Below are 18,263 nucleotides of genomic sequence, written 5' to 3' on the forward strand. Positions count from 1 at the left end.
CCATGCAATTTCCACCAATTTAAGATGTCAAAATCAGTATCACTTATTCCAGGGTGAGGAGGGTCGTCCAGATAGACATCGAACTCTGATCTTTTCTGCTGATTTGAGTTGCTCTCTTGAATAAACTTTTCTAATCCTAATCTGGTGGAAAATAAGCTCACCGAGGACGGTTGCAAACTACTCTCCTGAAAGTTTCTTGAAGTGCCAACAACCGATGAGGATTGGGTTGGTTGCTTTGAATATTCATCAAATAAGTCACTAAAACATTTCCTAATACGTTCAACCTTCACTTCTTTTTCAAAAGGATAAAGTAGTCCATAGTAGTACTCAATAGACTTTAACTTGTAACGAGGATAATAGTTGCTATGGATAACAACTTGTTACAAGTCTCCCAATACTTCTCAAATTTCTCTGCCATTGGCACAGCCATTGCAGCAATAAAGGCATCATTACTCAACTTCCACTCTTGCAGAAAAATATAAATTCCACAGAAATCATTGAAGTAAAGACTCGTCGTAGGAAATTTTGAGCCAGAAGCTCTTAGGGTTGCTTCATAAAAGACTCTCAAGCAATCTGTTACTTTGGCAACATGTATCCAATCCTCATCTGATGGGCAAAACTTGTAAGAACTATCACATTCTTTCAGTCGAACAAAAGCTTCACGAAACTTAATGGCTGTCTCAAGCATGTCAAAAGTGGAGTTCCATCTAGTTGGACAATCAGTTTCTAAAGATAGGGCTGGAGCACTGACTTGTTGGGCAATCAATTCAAACTTTTCTAACCTTGATGTAGATCTGTTGATATAATTTATTGTCTCTCGAAGATTAACCATAATTGGAGCAATGACTTTTATACCATCCTGAACTATTAAGTTTAACATGTGTGCAGCACATCGAATGTGAAAGAAATCACCATTCAAGTGCAATGCTTTCTTAGGTACTAGGACAGCAAGTACTTCCCGCACCACAACATCATTTACTGAGCAATTGTCCAAAACAAAGCTAAAGAGTTTCCTATCCAAATTCCATTCATACAACCTAGTCATAATTGCTTTAGCAATGGCAACACCTGTGTGTGGGGGTTTTTACATGCACAAGCCCAATTATCTTTTTATGCAGCTTCCAATCAGCATCAATGTAATGAGCTGTCATGCTCATATAGGCAGTCATTTCTGTTGATGTCCACATATCAGACGTTATGCTGATTCGACTCAGATTTTTATCCAATATTTCATATAGCTTACCCCTTTCCTCCTTATATAACCTAATGACATCCTCTTTCACAGCAGTTCTATGCATTAACTTAAATTGAGGTTGTAGGTTATAAACGAATTGTCTTGTGTAATAGTGCTCACACATGCAGAATGAGTAATTGTGGCACACTACCATTCGAACAAAATCCTCGCGACTTCTTTGCTGGTCAAAAACAGAAAGTGTTGCCTTTGGAGTACCGGTCTTCTTTTTCTTTGACTTTTGAAGCTCCGGACAAACACGTATATGATAACTCAAATGACTTGTTCCATTTTTATTACCAGTGACTAACTGTGAATTACAATGTATACAAACTGTCTTAGCACAACCCTCCACTAGTGCTATTTTAAAGTCTTTCCAAACTCTCGATCTTAACTTTTTAGTAGCATGATGACTTTGTGCATATCGACCTAGCTCAATTATTCCATCAACTCTATCGAATTGAATCAAAGGTATAGTATCAGTATATTCTACAATAAAATTGATACTCTATTTCAAAGCTATAAATATTTTAAGTTCTTTTAGCATGAATGATGAAAATAACACAAAGAATTAATTCCAAGTATGTGAAAAAGAAATATTACCCATCATTGGTTTGCTCTTCAGATGATTCATTCTGAAAACTCTATAAATCTTGATTACCACCTGAGCTCTGAATCTCACATGTGTCACTTGAGCTCATGACAGCAAAATCTCTCATGCCACCTAAACTTACGTGAATTGATGAGAGTAATGAAGTGACAGAATGTACAAGTATATTATGTCTTTCCACTTACTAGAACTTTCATTTACAGCATGGTCATAGCTAAAGTCTTGCATTGAACCAATAATAGAAGCGCTCACCAATTAATAGTCTGTATCTGACAGAATAAAAGAAAAAATTATTATCGCAAAACAAAAGGATTAGATGGCAACGTCTATCCTAGATCTTTTTATTTTCTCACTGTCTTGTCCCCCATCCACAAGAGCAAACCAGAAATAAAGGATTATCAAATCAAAGATTCGATCAATCTCCACCACAAGCATAAATCTAGAACTAGAATCATGCCATAGCTGAGAGCACAGGAAAGATTTGGTTTTTCTCTATTGATTGTTACTAGGGTTTGAGAAGGGGAAAGATTCCAGAAATCAAAGGAGTAGATCAAGCAATACCTTGTCACTGTTGCTCCTCAACACCTAGGATCACCGACGGGGATGGCATTGTGCCGCTGCCTCACTCTCCACCACCGCCGAAGCCGCCGCCGCCGAAGCCATCACCAGTTCGCCGCTGCTGTCGAAGACATGGTTGGGGACGGGTATGATGGGGCACAAAGCGGGTAGAAATATGTCCATATCCTTTTAGTTTGTGGGTATACCCATACCCTCTGTATTTTTAATGGGTAAAGAAAATTTAACCCATACTTTACCCGTTTGACGTAGATGTGGGTATGGGGAACGGGTAAGAATACCCAACGGCAGGCCTGCCACGCACCCATCGTTCGTGTGTGCGTGCGTGTGCGCCCCCACAACGATCGAGAAGAAGAGGAGGAATCCTAATCCGATCCCCTTCCAATCGAATCCGGTCACTCCCCCTCCGACGCGTCGCTGTCCTGGGATCGATCGATGTGGTGGATCACCGCCGCTCGTCCGTCCGGTCTGCCCCGCGGAGGGGGGGCCAGCAAGCCCTCCCGCCGCGCCGACGCAGCGGGAGACGAGACCAGAGCGGCGCGGGCGCGACACGGGAAGCCGCGGCGCGGTCGGGGGGATTCGTTTGGTTTGGTTTGCGTGATGGGGCCCGCGCACGCGGCGACCGAGAGACCACCGTCCATGCCCCGGCCATGTGCTCGGGCCTCGGGGACGGGGGCCTACACGGGGCGTACGGCCCATCCCGTGGTGATCCGGTGAAGTCCAGGCAGCTCGGCCCCACGCACCCGCCCTGTCCCGCTCTACTGCAGCGGCGGCCACCGGCTTGCGACAGCGTGTGTACTGCTGCTGCTGGGAACCCACCGTTGCCGGATTCGAATTCGTCGCATGTTTTTGACGCGAGGTGGTCACCCCACACGCTGCAAATGTTATACTGCTCCTCGTAGATCTTTTCCACAAATTTCAAACTTAGGTAGTGTTTAGATTAAGAAAATTTTTAGAACAAAAATCACGTCAAACGTTTGATCGGAGGTCGAAAAGGGTTTTGGACATGAATAAAAAAAATTTCACGGCTAGCCTAAAAATCGCGAGACGAATCTTCTGACCCTAATTAATCCGTCATTAGCACATGTTGGTTACTGTAGCATTTATGACTAATTATGGACTAATTAGACTAAAAAATACGTCTCAAGATTTCTTATATAACTATGTAACTAGTTTTTTTGTTCATCTATGTTTAATGTTTTATTTAGGTGCCTAAAAATTTGATGTGATGTTTTTAGAAAAAAAATTAGTTACTAAACAAGTCATTAAAAAAGATGGGCATTTTTTTTTTGGAAGCCTGGGTGATTTGAACTGCTCGTCTGCTCCGCGGCAGCGAGCGGATCGGTCGGCGTCGCGTTGAAACGGCTCGTTTGCGAGGCGGGGTTTGATTGGGTTCGGTGGATTCGCGTCGTTGGACGCTGGGCGCGGGCAGGCAGGCGTCAACAGGGTGGGGGCCACACACCGGCGTACGAGACGGGCCCACGACACAGCTCCGCGCCTCGCGAAGCTTGGCTGCCCAACTATTGCCGTCCGCCCACGTGGCTCGCCCGCGACCACCCCCGCCGGTGGCCGACACGGCGCATAGTTCCGTGCCCGAGACGATAATGCCCCATCCATCCATCCATCCGTCCGAACCGAACCCCCCCTCCCCCTCATCCAGACCCGCTGACGCGTGGGCCCACGGTGGTTGCCGCCGCCCGCGTCATCGACGCGAGGGGTAAGTGGGTGGTGGGGCCCTGACGAGACGGTCGCTGTCGTCCTCCCGCGCTACTACGCGCCACGCCGGCGAACGGCGGCGCGACTGATCGCGGTTACTACAAAATCTCGCCTCCCTGACACGTGGGGCCCACCACCTGCCGCCACATGACGAACCGACCGCTGACCCGTGGGCCCTGGGGGCGGTGGCGGTATGTGTAGAGGACCCGGCGTCGTCTAACCACCTTCGTCGTCACCGCGACTGCGACCATAAGAGACTCCGCCTTGCGCCAACCGCCCACGACCCGCTCGACCAGTTGTGCCGCTGCGCTGCTCTGCTCTCTCTCCCTCCCAACTCCCTAGCTCCACCGGCGCGCGCGGCGAGGAAGGAGATAAACACGGCGCCGCCGCGCATGCAGGAGCAGCAGCTTGAGCCTGGCCGCCGGCCGGCGCAGCAGTTCGCCACCGTCGACCTTCGCCGCCCCAAGGGGTACGCCGCACCCGCGCCGCCACAGGCTTCTGCGGCTGCCCCTGCCGCTACGGCGGCGACACCGGCTGCGACGGCGGCGGCGGGGGAGGGTGACCCTTGCCCGCGGTGCGAGTCGCGGGAGACCAAGTTCTGCTACTACAACAACTACAACACCTCCCAGCCGCGGCACTTCTGCAAGTGCTGCCGTCGCTACTGGACCAAGGGCGGAACGCTCCGGAACGTCCCCGTCGGCGGCGGCACGCGCAAGAAGCCCTCCACCTCGTCGCCGTCCTCTTCCTCGTCATCCGCTGCCTCCGCCGCCAAGCGACAGAAGCCTTCCAAGAAGCGCCGCGTCACGCCCACCGAGCCCACAGAGACCTCTGTCCTCACGCCGACGGCTGCTGACTCCACCAAGACCGAGACGACCGAAGCAACGACAGAGAAGACGACTTCAACGACGACGACGACGAAGACAACTACACCGCCGGTGGCCGACACCGCCAGCGAGATCACCACGGAGCTCGTGGTCCCAGCTGTAGAGGAGGACTCCTTCACGGACCTCCTGCAGCCGGACTCCGCCGCCGTCACCCTCGGGCTGGACTTCGCCGACTACCCATCCTTAACCAAGGGTCTCGCCGACCCGGACCTGCACTTCGAGTGGCCACCGGCGGCGTTTGACGTGGCCTCCTACTGGCCGGCCAGCACCTGGTTCACCGACCCGGACCCGACCGCCGTCTTCCTCGACCTTCCATGAGCTCGCTCACTCGCGGCGCAGGCTCCGGCGCGCCGCCCGCGCAGGTGCATGTGGGTCTCCGCTACACCCGATGATGATACATCGATTCCGATTAATTAGTAAATTGCGCGTGGGGTATATGGTGAAAATGATGACCTTAATCTTAGTTTTTTGAGATTAGTGGCCGTGTTTTACTCTGAGATGGCTAACTCAACCAAGTTTGGGTTGTTTTCATGTGTATAACTTATCAAGGCTTGGGCTTTTTCTTACAATGGTCCTGCTGATTTGCTTGATTTCTGGAAAATGTCTTTTGCATCGGATGCATGGAAGTCATCTGCTGCATATGGTGAGCATTGTTTTTCTGTCCCTTGTTGCATAGCGAGTACGTAGTACTTCCATCCTTTGTCACGATGGAAAAAAAAGATTTTTTTTTTCTCGAGTTCTTCGAGCGTTACGATGAAGTGGTCAAGATGTTCATGTGGCGGAGGCGACTTGGGGCGTGGCATGGGGGTGGTTTCGTGTGGTGTTGAGCCGTGCGAACCACGACGGGTTGATGGATGCGTGGATGATTCGGCGGATTGCAGCCGCGCATGGCGTGTAGTGCGCGTGATTCGGAGCGCACGGAGCGTGGCGTTTGGGGGGGCGGCGGGCAGAAGCATCCGATTCCGGGTTGGGCGGAATCGCTGTCGTGTGCGCATCTCCTCCCGGGCATCGCGTGATCGATCGGTTGATCGATGGCTGGCCTCGGTCGCCACTCGCCAGCCAGCCACCGTAGCAGCAGCGGCACGGGCCCCCGGGAATAATTGCGTCCAGTGCAGCAGCAGGAGCAGCCAGCCGTTTCGCATCCCTCGTTGGCTCCGACGCAAGAGCGTGATGACTGACGAGACGAGGCCACTTGCCGCTCGTATGCACCGATGCACGCACGCACGCACGCACGAACGGGCGCGGGTAAGTTAGGTGACGACGTGTCGGGCGGTGCGAGCGCGACGCGTCCCGCTCCCCGCGTGCGCCGGTGCGTACGGGCGCGCGGAGTATACGAGCGGGAGAGGAGGCGCCCGCGCCGGGGCCGTTCGTTCGGTTGGGCGTCGCGGTCGAGGGGTTAAATGGTGGGGTGCCCGATCGGTGGAGGCCGACTCGCCTCCCCGCGCGCCCGTGACCCACCCCTCTCCCCCGGCAGCCGCGACCGCGACGGCCGCTTGCGCGTCGGGGTCAAAAAATCGCCGGGGCGCTGTGGTGCCCGAGCGGCGAGCCCACGGGACAAGTCGTAGTACTACCAGACCAGGCAAGGCAGCGGGCCGTGCCGCGCATCCCGCGCCGCGCCGGGTCGTGGCGCCGTGAAGCGTGGCGTGTCGTGCGCGCTGTCGGTAGCACCACGCACGCCCGCGCAAATAATTAAAAAGAGTTTTAAGAGAGCTTCGGTGAACGCTGGCGCGCGCGGACGAGGTGGGGAGACGGACGGACGGTGACGCGACGCGCCGCTGTCATTCGAGCCGGGTAGTAGTGTAGTACTATTATATTATGCGCGTTGCCGGCGGGAGTGGTTCGCGACGCAAGCCATGTCGAGCGTTCGGCGTTCTTCACTAGCTGTGGGGCTCTGGTTGGGACAGCGGTTGACCGGGTTCTGGAGGCAGCTGTTTTTATAATAATCCATGGTGATGGAGAGCTGATACGAGTAGGGATTTTGACAGGTACTGGACCATAGGTTTTTTTTTTCTGGTGCTATGACGACAGGTTTTTTTGCTTTGATAATTAGGGATCTGCCTAACTTCGACGACGGCACGACGCTGTCTGTGTATCCGGCTGGAGTGGACCGTCTTCGATGGGCGCTGCAGTGGTATGGAGAAATCGTATCCCTCGATGAACAGTCGGCATTGATGAGGAACAGTCGACGTGCAACGGTACAAAGGGTGACAAAATGGGCGTCGTCCAACGAAGAGTACTGTAGACGCCACCAGTCAATGTGTGCGAGGGGAGCTACCGGCTGCTGCTCTGCCCTGATGCAGCGCACAGTGCGTGTGTTTAAAGGCCAAGCTGTTCACAGCAGTTCCGAACGTGCCAGGAATCCAGATGCCCATGTTGGATGCTTGTAGGTGCTCGAGTATGTTTGGGTAATTAGTTACTTGAAGTTACGTTGGATCTATCTAGATGCAAATGTCTCTCAAACTTAAGGGAGGGCTGTTTGGCTTATGCATAGGAAAATAGAAAAGAAAAACTACGTATTTGTAAATAAAAATAATATGTGAATAAAAAATTTATATACGTTCTTAGCGATAAAAAACAAAGGCTAAAAAATAAACTATGGTTAAAAAAACTCTAAAATCCACTCTAAATCTAAGATTAAAAAAATTATTTCTTATAGGTATCTTTACTACTGTAAAAGCCTCTAATGGTAGTGGCAGTACCACCTACTTCCATTGCATTTTTACAATTTACCTCATTAACTTTGTAATATTAAAAATCAATCAAATCTCGATGAATACCACATAAAATCAAATTCATGTAGATATTTCCTATATAAAAAAGATAGTCATATATTTCATAAAAAAATATTTTTCTATTTATTCAAGAAATAACATAATATATTTTTATCCTTTACACAGGACAGACATTTAGCTGATAATCACACACGAAAATAGATGCTCTACATGACTCTGGCGGCCTGGCCCGTCGCTCCGTGCACGGAGGGTACTGAACACCTCGCCAGCCTGTCAACCCGGCTGCAGCCACCGGGTTTGGAAGTTGCTGATCACTGAAACATAACTCTTTAGAGCAGCGTGTAACTATAAGCCAGCTATAAATATATTTTAACAAGATAAAAAAAAAGAGCAAAACAACGGCCTATAGATTTATAGCCAACTACAGCACAGACTGCAAGACACATATGTGTATGACAGGTGTGATCAGATATTAATTGTGTAATATATGTTTATAGAGAGATATTGTATAAATTGATTATTAAATTGGCTATAAACGATTTAGAGCAAGCAGTTGGCTATACTATTAAACTTGCTCTTAAAATAGCAACGTGAGTACCACCAAAGACAAAAATACCTAAATCAACTGTAGCTGACAACAAGAGAAATATAAGGAAGCAGCTTAAAAATGGTTCGTCAGTACAACTATTATACACGTGTAAATCATGAGTTTGTTGTTTTAAAGCTCAGTCTAAAAACTATAGAACAATGTAAAAATGTAAATCAACTCTAAAATTAAATTTTAATAAAATTTAGATTGAACTGCATGAGTAGTGTTTTCTACGAAGGTGCACATTAAACTAGTGTTAAATCAGTGATCACTTTGTACCAAAGATGGGCGGACCATGCCTCCGGCAACCTAGGCCATGGCCCAAGGGCATGGATGGTAAGCCCATTGCACAATCTAATTTTTTTGGGAATAAGTCCATTTGACACCCCTCAATTTTATACCGAGTTTGATTAGCGTCCTCTAACTCAAATACCAGGAATCTTTACCCTAATCTAGTGTAAACCATACAGATAAGGTCCCAAGGCAGGATAAGGGTGTGGTTTAGATGACGTGGCAGTCGACCCGGTCATATGGGCTGACGTGGCAGTTGACCCGGTTAGCATTTTGAAATCCATTTCCTCCTTGTCCACCAACGGAACCCCACAAATGGAACGGCAGTACCCGCTGCCGTCGCCGTATCACCATTCTTCTCGACGACACCACCACCACCAGTCTTCTCCTTCACCATCTGCTCTAGCTTGACCACGAGCTCGTAGATCCTCTTCGCCTGCGGATGCGAGTGGTTGTCGGCCATGAACAGGTGAACCTTCCCCATGTGCTCGACGTAGCTGCACCCGAGCCTCCTTCTTGAGCCTGCGCGTACCTTGGCGACGCCGTCGAGCTGTCCGAGGAGGTCCACCATGCAGGTGTAGTGCTCCAACGTTAGCCGCATGTGGTAAGCGCTCTCCATCGCTGAGAAGTATTTCCGGCCCTCGATGTGCATCCCCCGTGTGGCTGCACGCCGACAGGAGGCCGACGCCGACCATGGCGACGTTGTCGGGCCAGATGCCTTCCGACACCATCGCTTCGAAGAGGCTGACGGCGGCGTCGCTGTGCCCATGTATGTCGTGCCCAGCGATCAGCGCCGTCCACGAGACGATGCTCCTCTTGGGCATTTCGTCGAACAACTGTTGCGCCTGGGGGAGGCTGCAGCAGCGCGCGAGGAAGTTGATGAGCGCGTTGCAGAGCTACACACTGGCGCGGAAGCCCTGGGAGTCTCTCCCGCACGTCGCGCTCTGTTGGAATTCAAAGAAAATGATCAGCCTCTCTCACAAACTCACTGGTATTTACACGAACGCAATCAAGTTTGCTCCTTGCTAGCTTCTCTCGTGGATGGAATCATGGAAATACAAAGAACACAAGACTCACGCACAAGAAATTTTGTGGTGCTGCACACCAGCAACCAATGCACTGTCTATTCAGACCACACCTTTTAATTCACCACACACCGCTTAATCACACGTACATGCAGCAAACAAACTTGACCTTTTCTCTCTCAACGATACAAGCTCTCAGCTGCATGAGCACATACACATACGTGCAAGCTAGCCGATCTACTCTTCACGCCACGACTCAGACTTGGCCGCCCCTCCAAGCCAGCAACGTGACGGTGTCGAAGCAGACGCTGGCGCGGCGCATGTGGCGGAACAGGGAGAAGTAGACAGCCGGGAGCGAGTGGAAGGCTCAGTGGCCATGCGCGAGAGCTCGAGCTCAAAAGGGAGACTCTGCCACACCAAACGGTCGCGGCCACATGGGCCTGACGTGAGCGGGAATCCCGTCCCGGGCCTTATCACCACTCTTCTCGACGACTCAAGAACATACGACCGGGTCAACAGCCACGTCAGCTAAACCACACCATCATCCTGCCTTGGGACTATATTTGTCCGGTTTAGACTAGATTAGGGATAAAGATTCCTGGTATTTGAGTTAGAGGATGCTAATCAAACTCAGTGTAAAATTAAGGGATGTCAAATGGACTTATTTTATTTTTATGCCCCCAAAGCTCCAGCTCCTATGCCCCCCCAAAGCTCGAGCTCCAACGGCATGACCCCAAATCGAGCGCTCAAGTTCGGACTTTTTTTTATCCTTTGTCACATCGAATATTTAGATGTTAATTATGAGAATTAAATATAGACTGATAACAAAACTAATTGTATAAATAAAGGGTATTTCATTAGAGAAAATTTTAAGACTAATTAATTCACGATTAGCAAATATTTACTGTAGCATCACATTCGCTAATCATGGACTAATTAGGCTTAATAGATTCGTCTCACGAAATATTCTAGCGTATGAGGTGGGTTTTATTAATAGTTTATATTTAATAATTCTAATTAGTGTCCAAACATTCGATACGACATATACTTTAAAAAAAAAGTTATAGGGTCCCGACACCCCCGTTCATCGTGTTGTCGAGTGCCGCAACTCCTCCAGGCCCCAAAAGTCCAGTGGCGGATTCAGGTATAGGGTAGCTTGGATTTTAGCCCTAAAAGCCTAGCTCCAAATTTTCGTTAGTCTTACAAAAATGGTATTCAGTTCTGTGGATCCGCACCTGACTTTGACATACACGCTACTTGAACGCCAACGTCCTAGGGAGAATAAAAATTTTAGCCTCACGTTATTTGTTTTGGATGTAGACCGTGGCACAAACACAGGTCGTGTGAGTCATGCTGGACATGCACACAAAGGTGGTAGAAAATACAGTTTCAGTTGCACCCTCATCAACAGAGTTGATGCCTACTCTGACGAGCTGCAGCCGAAGGGCTAACGTTTCTGAGGAGGAAACTGGCATCCCCCATTGCAAGGCATATCGTTACAGAAGAGTTGCAGGGTATACCCTACTATTCCACAAACTTAAGTTCCACTGGAAGCTACTAAACAATAAATAAAAAATGAACAAAATTAACTACGAAATGGGGATGAACCTGGATTTGCTGAAGGTGAAGGCTGATTCACAGGAATGCTAAAATCATTTTGGTCACCAATGAGATAACAAAGCATTCTCATAATACAAACCAAGATGATTTTGGTCACCAACATAATGAGATAACAATGCATGTTTATAAAGTTATAACACAAATAAGCGGTGAAACATCCTGCTACCAAACGGTACAATCTCAGAGTAATCTTTCTAACTCTTAAGCTGCAATGCAGATTACACATTTATAGATTCTTTATGTTTATATGCTTTCTCAGACACTTCAAAAAACATCAAGAGACAACTGTCCATCCAGGGAAGACGATGTTCATGTAGCAGAACGGATTTCCAAGTTTCCAACAGCATATAGAGCTGCAAATAAAAAGGCATAAATGGTAATTCAAAAAGGATGCAAGGATACAATCCGTTAACTGGTAAATAGTGAAGTGGTTGTCTTAAAACACAAGTAGTAGCGATGTATTGATGTAGCATCATGCATAAAGGTCATTTCATGTCAAAATTATGACAGCAAGCATAATGTTGTATCACATGCAACAATGTATAAAGTTCATGATGCAAAAGAACTGATTCTATTAAGTACCCTCCAAAACCTACCAAAAGAATACTAGTTAACAAAAAAAAAGGCAGTATTGTTCCCTTCGCGAGGATTTTTCAAAATCCTAACCAAAAAATTTACGAGTGTCTATCCCTCATACATGCAAGGTACATTGCATGAGATTTCATAACACATGCTAGGCACAAAAACATCAGAAATATGATTTAAACTCATTAAGTAAATGCTAAAGTATATCACCATAATCAATTAATAATTGTGTAAGGAGCAGTGAGAAAAGAATATCTATCCAATTTAGTTGTGGGTGTACCTGACATTCTCCAAGGGTGGATTAATATAAGAAATATAACACTTCTCACAATTGTCAATTTACTTATGCACAAGCTAAGTCAATTAATCAAGATTTGTGAGTGGAGGAATCTTTCTTTATAGTTGTGGTTGCACTTGCTTAGGAAATAGAATTAGATTTCAGAAATAAATTATGGAGTTGTGCCAAGTTGTATAATATAGCAAGTTGTCTTAAACTTTCATTGCGCATAAAGATGAAGGTTCACCAAACGTATTTACTTTATGCAGCCAAATCAGCTTCCTGAAAATGTTATATTACTAGGCTTCACTGCTATAAGACAACTTTTATGTTGTCAAATTCTTTTATGTTATTAGGTCATTGTCACATATTTCCATAACCCTATTTATATGAATGATGCTTCAGAATGCTTGTGTGTGTTCTTACAGGTACTTGAACTATTTCTCTATGTGTTTATATGTATACTAGCAAGAAAATATGTTCTCACAAGATTAAATTCGGAATGTCGTAATGCAAAGCACGCAAATATTGTTTTCATCATCATGGAATTGAATGAAATCATTAGTTTCTCATAGCATCCATTACATCCACTAACAAAGGGCAAACATTGTCCGTTACAAAGAATTGGTATACAGCCTTTACAAACCCCCCTTTCATGCATAAAAAATGGCTGGGGGAACCTGATTACAAAGGGACCTAATTGCTACAACAGTCAAAGTTACATTCCATTGTGATAAACAATGGTCCTATGATACAGCTTTTGGCTTGAACAATGCCGTACTGCATGTAGCTCAAAAAAGAATAAACCAGAGGAAAAAGAACTAATGTAGTTTACAGGACATGTTACATGATTAAATCAATACAAAAAAGATGTGTTACATGCCACAGAATGCCAGCATACTACAGAGCAAGTACAATTAAATATGAAGAGTTACAATTGTAAACAAGCAAGGATCAGAATAAGCTTCAACTTACATCTCAAATAATGCTATAACAGATCGGCAGAGACACAAGCAGTTAGAACCACCACAGCTACAAGCAGGAAAGAGTTGGTAGTTGTTACCGAACCATGCTCATAAGCAAAAAGAAGACGCTGCCTGGATTGGAATTGCCTCTATGACACACTACTCAGGTGTCATCCGCCTACGCTTGGAATGATCAACCTCCCTTGACCTGCTGCGCACACCAGAAGATCTCCCCCTGTCCCAATCTTCATTACGCTCTGAATGACGTTCCCTGTGCTGGTGATAATCACCATAACGGTCCCTGTCATCTCTGTGTCTATCCCTCTCCCTTTCTCTATCCCTCTCTCTGTCCCGGTCTCTTTCTCTCTCCCTATCACGATCTCTCTCCCTCTCTCTGTCATAATCACGATCTCTGTCTCGGCCCATGTCCCGTTCATCCCGGTGCCTCCTCTCTGGCCAATCCTGAGCAGGGGGTATATCCTTCTCCCTCTCTCGCCTCCTCTCTGATGCACCAGACCACTCCCTATCAGGTGGCCTATCAGCCCTCTCCTTACCATGGTTTCCACCCTCCCCATACTGCTGATCAGAAGCTGCATCATCCCCGTAGCTTGATTGTTCCTCCCCGCCCCAGCCACCCATGTTGGGGTCAGGCCACATACCAACTCCGCCAGCACCCATCCCACCCCTTCCAAAGAAAGCAGGATTAACATGTGGTGCAACCACCGGTGGGAATGGCTGCATCAACCCAGGGAACGGCCCTGCCCCTGGTGCACCAGGGAACCCACCGAACCCAGCACCCATCCTTCCCATTGCGCCATAACCAGTAGGATCAAAACCCTGCCCCATCATTCCCCCTGGAGGTAGCATTGGAGGTGGTGGTGCAACCATGCCACCATTACCCATGATCCCCCGGCCACCTGCAGGTCCTCCCATCCGATTCCTCATATTCCCAGCAGGGCCTCTGTTCCCCATCCCTCCACCACCTCTCCCCCAATTTCCACCACCTCCACCTGCACCGCCACCAGGTCCACCTCCACGGCCACCACCATAATTACCACCAACCTGGGGGGCTCCACCACCGCCACCACCTCTCCCACCCTTAGGCTGCATAGATGATGTCTGTGCAGCCATGGACTGCTGGTTCTTAACCTGTGCCTCGCCCATGCGACGGACGGAATTCGGTGAAGCGAATGCCACAACGCATGGACGACCATTAAACGGGTGGCCGTTCATTGCCTCCTTGCAGGCAGTGGCAGCAGTAGGATCATAGAAGTCAACTTGGCAGTACCCCTTGGACTTGCCGCTCGCCTTCTCATCGAAGAACCTCACTTCCTTCACCGGCCCATACTTGATGAGCTCCACCTCAAGATCGGCATCGGTCGTCCACCAGTGGAGCTCCCCCACGAAAAGCGTCGTGCCACCAGGGCCATCACTCCCACCAGCAGGCCCGCCGTTTCCGACCACGATTGCACCACCACCATAATTGCCTCCCGGGCGGTGGAACCCGTCGCCGCGTTGCTGGATCTGGTGGTGCTGAGGTGGCAGAGGCGCCGGGGCGGCCGGCGGCTGAGGTGGAGGCGGGAGATTAGGCTGGGCCGGAGGCTGATTAGGAGCTGGGACGGCCACACCAGGGATGTGTACCTTCTGCTGCGGAGGCGGGGCCTGCGGGGCCGGAGGTGGCGGGGGCAGGGAGTACTGGGCCGGCGGCGGCTGCTGCTGCTGCTGAGGAGGAGGAGGGAGCTGCTGGGGCTGAGACTCCAGCTGCTGCTGAGGCGGCGGCGGTGGTGAGAGTTGCTGGGATGGGGGCGGCTGGGAGGAGGAGGAGTGGAGGAACCCGTCGCCGACGTTGACGTCGTTGTAGAGGTCGTCGAAGTCGTCGTCGTCGCCGTAGTACTGGTCCACGTCCTGGACGGCGGAGATGGCCTCGTTCCGGTGGAACGCCGCGTCGCCGTCCGGCTCCATGGCTCGTCGGCGACGGCGACGGCGACGCTCTAGGGTTAGGGTTTTCCGGCTAGGGTTTGCGGCGGGGCTAGAGGCGGGGAGCCGGACAAAGCTGCGAATTCGAGCCCGAGAAGGTGATTTTGGTTCTGGGGGAGGCAAGTGGGCCCCGCGACACGGTACGCGCTGGACCTCTCTGGTTGCTGGGTTTGTGTGGTGGGACCTCGATGTCAGTGGGATAAGGACTTCGCTGGGCTGGTCCGTGGCCGAAATCTGAGAACGGATTCATTTGAATGGGTCGGCCCATCTAATGTCTACCGCGGTATTTTTGTTTCTTCTTGTTTTTTAAAAAAAGAGAAAATGGTACTCCATGAAGCAGGAATGTTTTTGTTTCTTTTGAAAATTTTTCTGACGGAACATATGGAAAGCATCCGTCTTCAAACTAAGATTCTGAAGAGAAATTTTGTTCGTACCAAGTTTAAAGGAATTGGTGGAAGCAAATTCTGAAGCGGAAAAGATACAGTCAAGAACTATATAGTGTGCCGCGGGGATGCTTACTAAAAGCATGGGCTACCATCGTTTTCATTTTCAGATGAAACAACGAAAATGTGTTTTTGTAAAAAAAAAATAATTTACAAGTAAAACTTTTATACAATTGTCCATAGTGACTTAAAAGCGAAGGTTATAAAAAAATACGATAAAAAACAACAAAATCAAGTCCAAAATTAAGTTTTAAATTTAAATTTTGGCTTATTAGCCGTTGTAAAACTATGAGACGATGTGAGCCTGGAAGCCTGAATTTATCGTTAAGTGTCCCGAGGGAAAATATACCAGACTTATTAAGGTTATCTCACGGGCTCATTTTTGAAACAATGTGTCATCATAGCAACTCAAATTCAGCTCTCCCCGCCGCTATATAGTTACTGAAGTACATATATATAAAAAGGTCGTCAGAGTTGGTCGGAGCACAGGCCGCGATGCATATCATAAGGTTAGAAATTTGCCAGATTTTGACATGATTTTCAGTCGAATATAATATCGTAGTTTAGTATATTCGTAACTTCAAGTTCTGGTAAATAGTTTTTTTTTTAGACAAAAGGCTCGAAAGCCCTGCTTTTACTGAAAGCAGAATAATGTTTTGGCTAGGGTTACCAGCTTACAAATTTTCTAGAGAACAAAAAAACTGCAGCACCAGAAAGGCCAACCATCCAGGCCAAAAACAAAAAGAAAACCAACATGGCACAACACACCTAAGATAGCAAACCTCCTTCTTCAAAAGCTAACCCAAGCCAACAGACAAACTCTACTGATCTAGAAACTAAAAACACGAGAAACCACTGGTTTTATCCAATCCCAATTCTCCCTCTGGCTTGAGCTAGCTGCGCTACGCTATCCTGAAGTTTTTCAATTGCCTGATCCAGCATAGGCTCCTCCTTGCTTTTCAGAAGAGTCCTCCAATTTCTGAGAAGGTAAATAGTTTATGGACGTTTTACCAACTAGAAATTGGATTATTTTTTTTCTACAATGAAGATGGACAAGCATGTAGGTATAAACTCGAATTTTTAAATTCTTGGTCCTATGTCAGACGATGACCAAAGAACAGAGGTGAGTTCAACAATTCCAAAAACACATCCACATCCAGCCACACAAAGCGTCGCAGGTTGCAGATCCAACGGCGGTAATCAAACGACCCAAAATACCCGCCACTACGCTCAATGCCGGCAATGGCATGAGGCCGCTTGGCGCGCTTGCGGCGGCACCATGCACCACGCAACGGCCAAGGCGCGCGCCCCAGAATAGCCACCGTCTCCACCGTGTTTGTCTCGCCGCCGGCCACCTATATATCTCCGCCGCGCCATGGCACCTCTGCACGGAAACCAAGCCATAGCCGGACGAGGTCGAAGCACGACGACGCACCATGGCCCGCGCTCTCGCCCTCGTCGCCGCCCTTCTTGCCGCGTCCGCCGTCGTGGCGCTCTCCGCGGAGTCACAGGCCCCGTCGTCCTCGCCGAAGCCGTCCAACTCCTCCCCGTCGTCCTCTGGTTCATCGGCCTCCCAGTCGAAGGCTCCCAGCGCGTCCCCCGAGAAGTCCGAGAAGGCTCCCACGGGGTCGCCGACCGCCAAGTCCGCGGCGGCGACGCCCAAGGCCACCCCGGCCAAGGCCCCTTCCGCCAAGTCGGAGACGCCCACCGAGTCGCCCGCCGGCTCAGAGTCGCCACACGCCAGCGGGGCGGCAGGCAAGGCGCCGGCCAGCGCCCCCAAGGACTCTTCGTCGAGCCCGTCCTCCTCCCCTTCGGAGGAGGAGGCCTCACCGCCGGACAGCGGCGACATGGAGGAAGACACGAGCCAGCCGGCCGGCGAGGCACCGTCCACGGAAGAAGCGTCCGGCCCTGCGGCTGACAGCCCGCCGGAGACAGCGGCTTCAGACTCGCCAGCAGAATCGCCTGGCCCCGGCGCAGCTGACCAGAGCGGCAGCGCGGGCATGAGCACCGGCGTCGCAGCAGCCGTGGTGGCCGCCGCCGCCGTGCTCTCATTTTAGATGGCATTGGTGTTTCGATGGTTTATATATTAATTAGAGAGGAGTTTGGTGGTAATTTGTACGCTGCAGGGGTCGGTGATTCTTGAGGAGCTGGGCGATTAATTAGGCCGCTGTTAATGTCTCCTCAGTCAAATTAGGCCGTTTTACGTTGTGCGTATGGTTAATCTGTCCCTTACTCTTTGTTGATTGTTTGGCCGTGTGTAATTTTAACGTCGATGAAATTAATACGCAGTTTCCTCTGGGTCTGGGCGTCTTTTGCAGATATATAAATTCACTGTATAGTGATTTACCTGCGTAGGGCATCTCCAATGTATCTTCACCAACTAGAAAATATAAGGTGAGAGGTAGCAAAATTAGGTATTTGTTAAAAAAAAATATCACAATGTATAGGTAGGCAAGAAGATGGGTCCACGAGAATATAAAATTTTGATAACATTCAACAGTGTGGAGAGAGAGGGGGGGAAAGAATCGACATGTTTTGCACGCTCAACTAATATTCTCTCGGACACGACACAGTTTTTTACACGCAGATAAATATTTACACATTGTATATCATCTAAATAATCATAAAAATATTAAATAAATTGATAAGATAAATTAGTATGAGTTATATCACTTACAAAAAATATGTAAGTTTAAATTCTAATTTTACATATTATAACATAAATAAAAAATAATTATGAAT

General features: G+C 48.7%; 3 protein-coding genes and 1 long non-coding RNA gene across 7 annotated transcripts; 2 read left to right on the forward strand and 2 right to left on the reverse strand.

Annotated features, from left to right (window-relative positions):
* Nucleotides 1-298: 298 nt before the first annotated feature.
* LOC107304812 lies at nucleotides 299-2,858 on the reverse strand. Of its 3 annotated transcripts, none has more exons than XR_005812367.1 (4): nucleotides 2,657-2,858; nucleotides 2,403-2,517; nucleotides 1,835-2,110; nucleotides 299-1,683 (listed from the first exon to the last, which is right to left on the reverse strand). It is a non-coding gene; the product is annotated as an uncharacterized LOC107304812 (long non-coding RNA). The 3 variants fall into 3 exon arrangements; XR_001550860.2 differs by lacking the exon at nucleotides 2,657-2,858 and having other exon boundaries at nucleotides 1,835-1,955; nucleotides 2,027-2,110; nucleotides 2,403-2,567; XR_001550859.2 differs by lacking the exon at nucleotides 2,657-2,858 and having other exon boundaries at nucleotides 2,403-2,567.
* Nucleotides 2,859-4,412: 1,554 nt separating this feature from the next.
* On the forward strand, nucleotides 4,413-5,585 carry LOC102707426 (dof zinc finger protein MNB1A-like). The gene has a single exon (XM_015840563.2). It carries the CDS (start codon nucleotides 4,526-4,528, stop codon nucleotides 5,333-5,335), a length of 810 nt encoding a protein of 269 aa, XP_015696049.2. The 5' UTR covers nucleotides 4,413-4,525; the 3' UTR covers nucleotides 5,336-5,585.
* A 5,692-nt stretch (nucleotides 5,586-11,277) lies between these two features.
* LOC102719697 (translation initiation factor IF-2-like) lies at nucleotides 11,278-15,222 on the reverse strand. 2 transcript variants are annotated; one of them, XR_001550912.2, is made up of 2 exons: nucleotides 13,112-15,222; nucleotides 11,278-11,627 (listed from the first exon to the last, which is right to left on the reverse strand). XR_001550912.2 is itself a non-coding variant. In XM_006659462.3 (1 exon), exon 1 carries the CDS (start codon nucleotides 15,061-15,063, stop codon nucleotides 13,261-13,263), a length of 1,803 nt encoding a protein of 600 aa, XP_006659525.1. In that variant the 5' UTR covers nucleotides 15,064-15,222; the 3' UTR covers nucleotides 12,685-13,260. The 2 variants fall into 2 exon arrangements, 1 of the variants encoding a protein (XP_006659525.1); XM_006659462.3 differs by lacking the exon at nucleotides 11,278-11,627 and having other exon boundaries at nucleotides 12,685-15,222.
* Nucleotides 15,223-16,957: 1,735 nt separating this feature from the next.
* LOC107304745 (skin secretory protein xP2-like) lies at nucleotides 16,958-17,578 on the forward strand. Its single transcript, XM_015840163.2, has one exon. The coding sequence runs from the start codon at nucleotides 16,958-16,960 to the stop codon at nucleotides 17,576-17,578; it is 621 nt and encodes a 206-aa protein (XP_015695649.2).
* The last annotated feature ends 685 nt before the right edge of the window (nucleotides 17,579-18,263 follow it).

Source organism: Oryza brachyantha, chromosome 8, assembly GCF_000231095.2.
Source record: "Oryza brachyantha chromosome 8, ObraRS2, whole genome shotgun sequence".
Taxonomy (NCBI): Eukaryota; Viridiplantae; Streptophyta; class Magnoliopsida; order Poales; family Poaceae; genus Oryza; species Oryza brachyantha.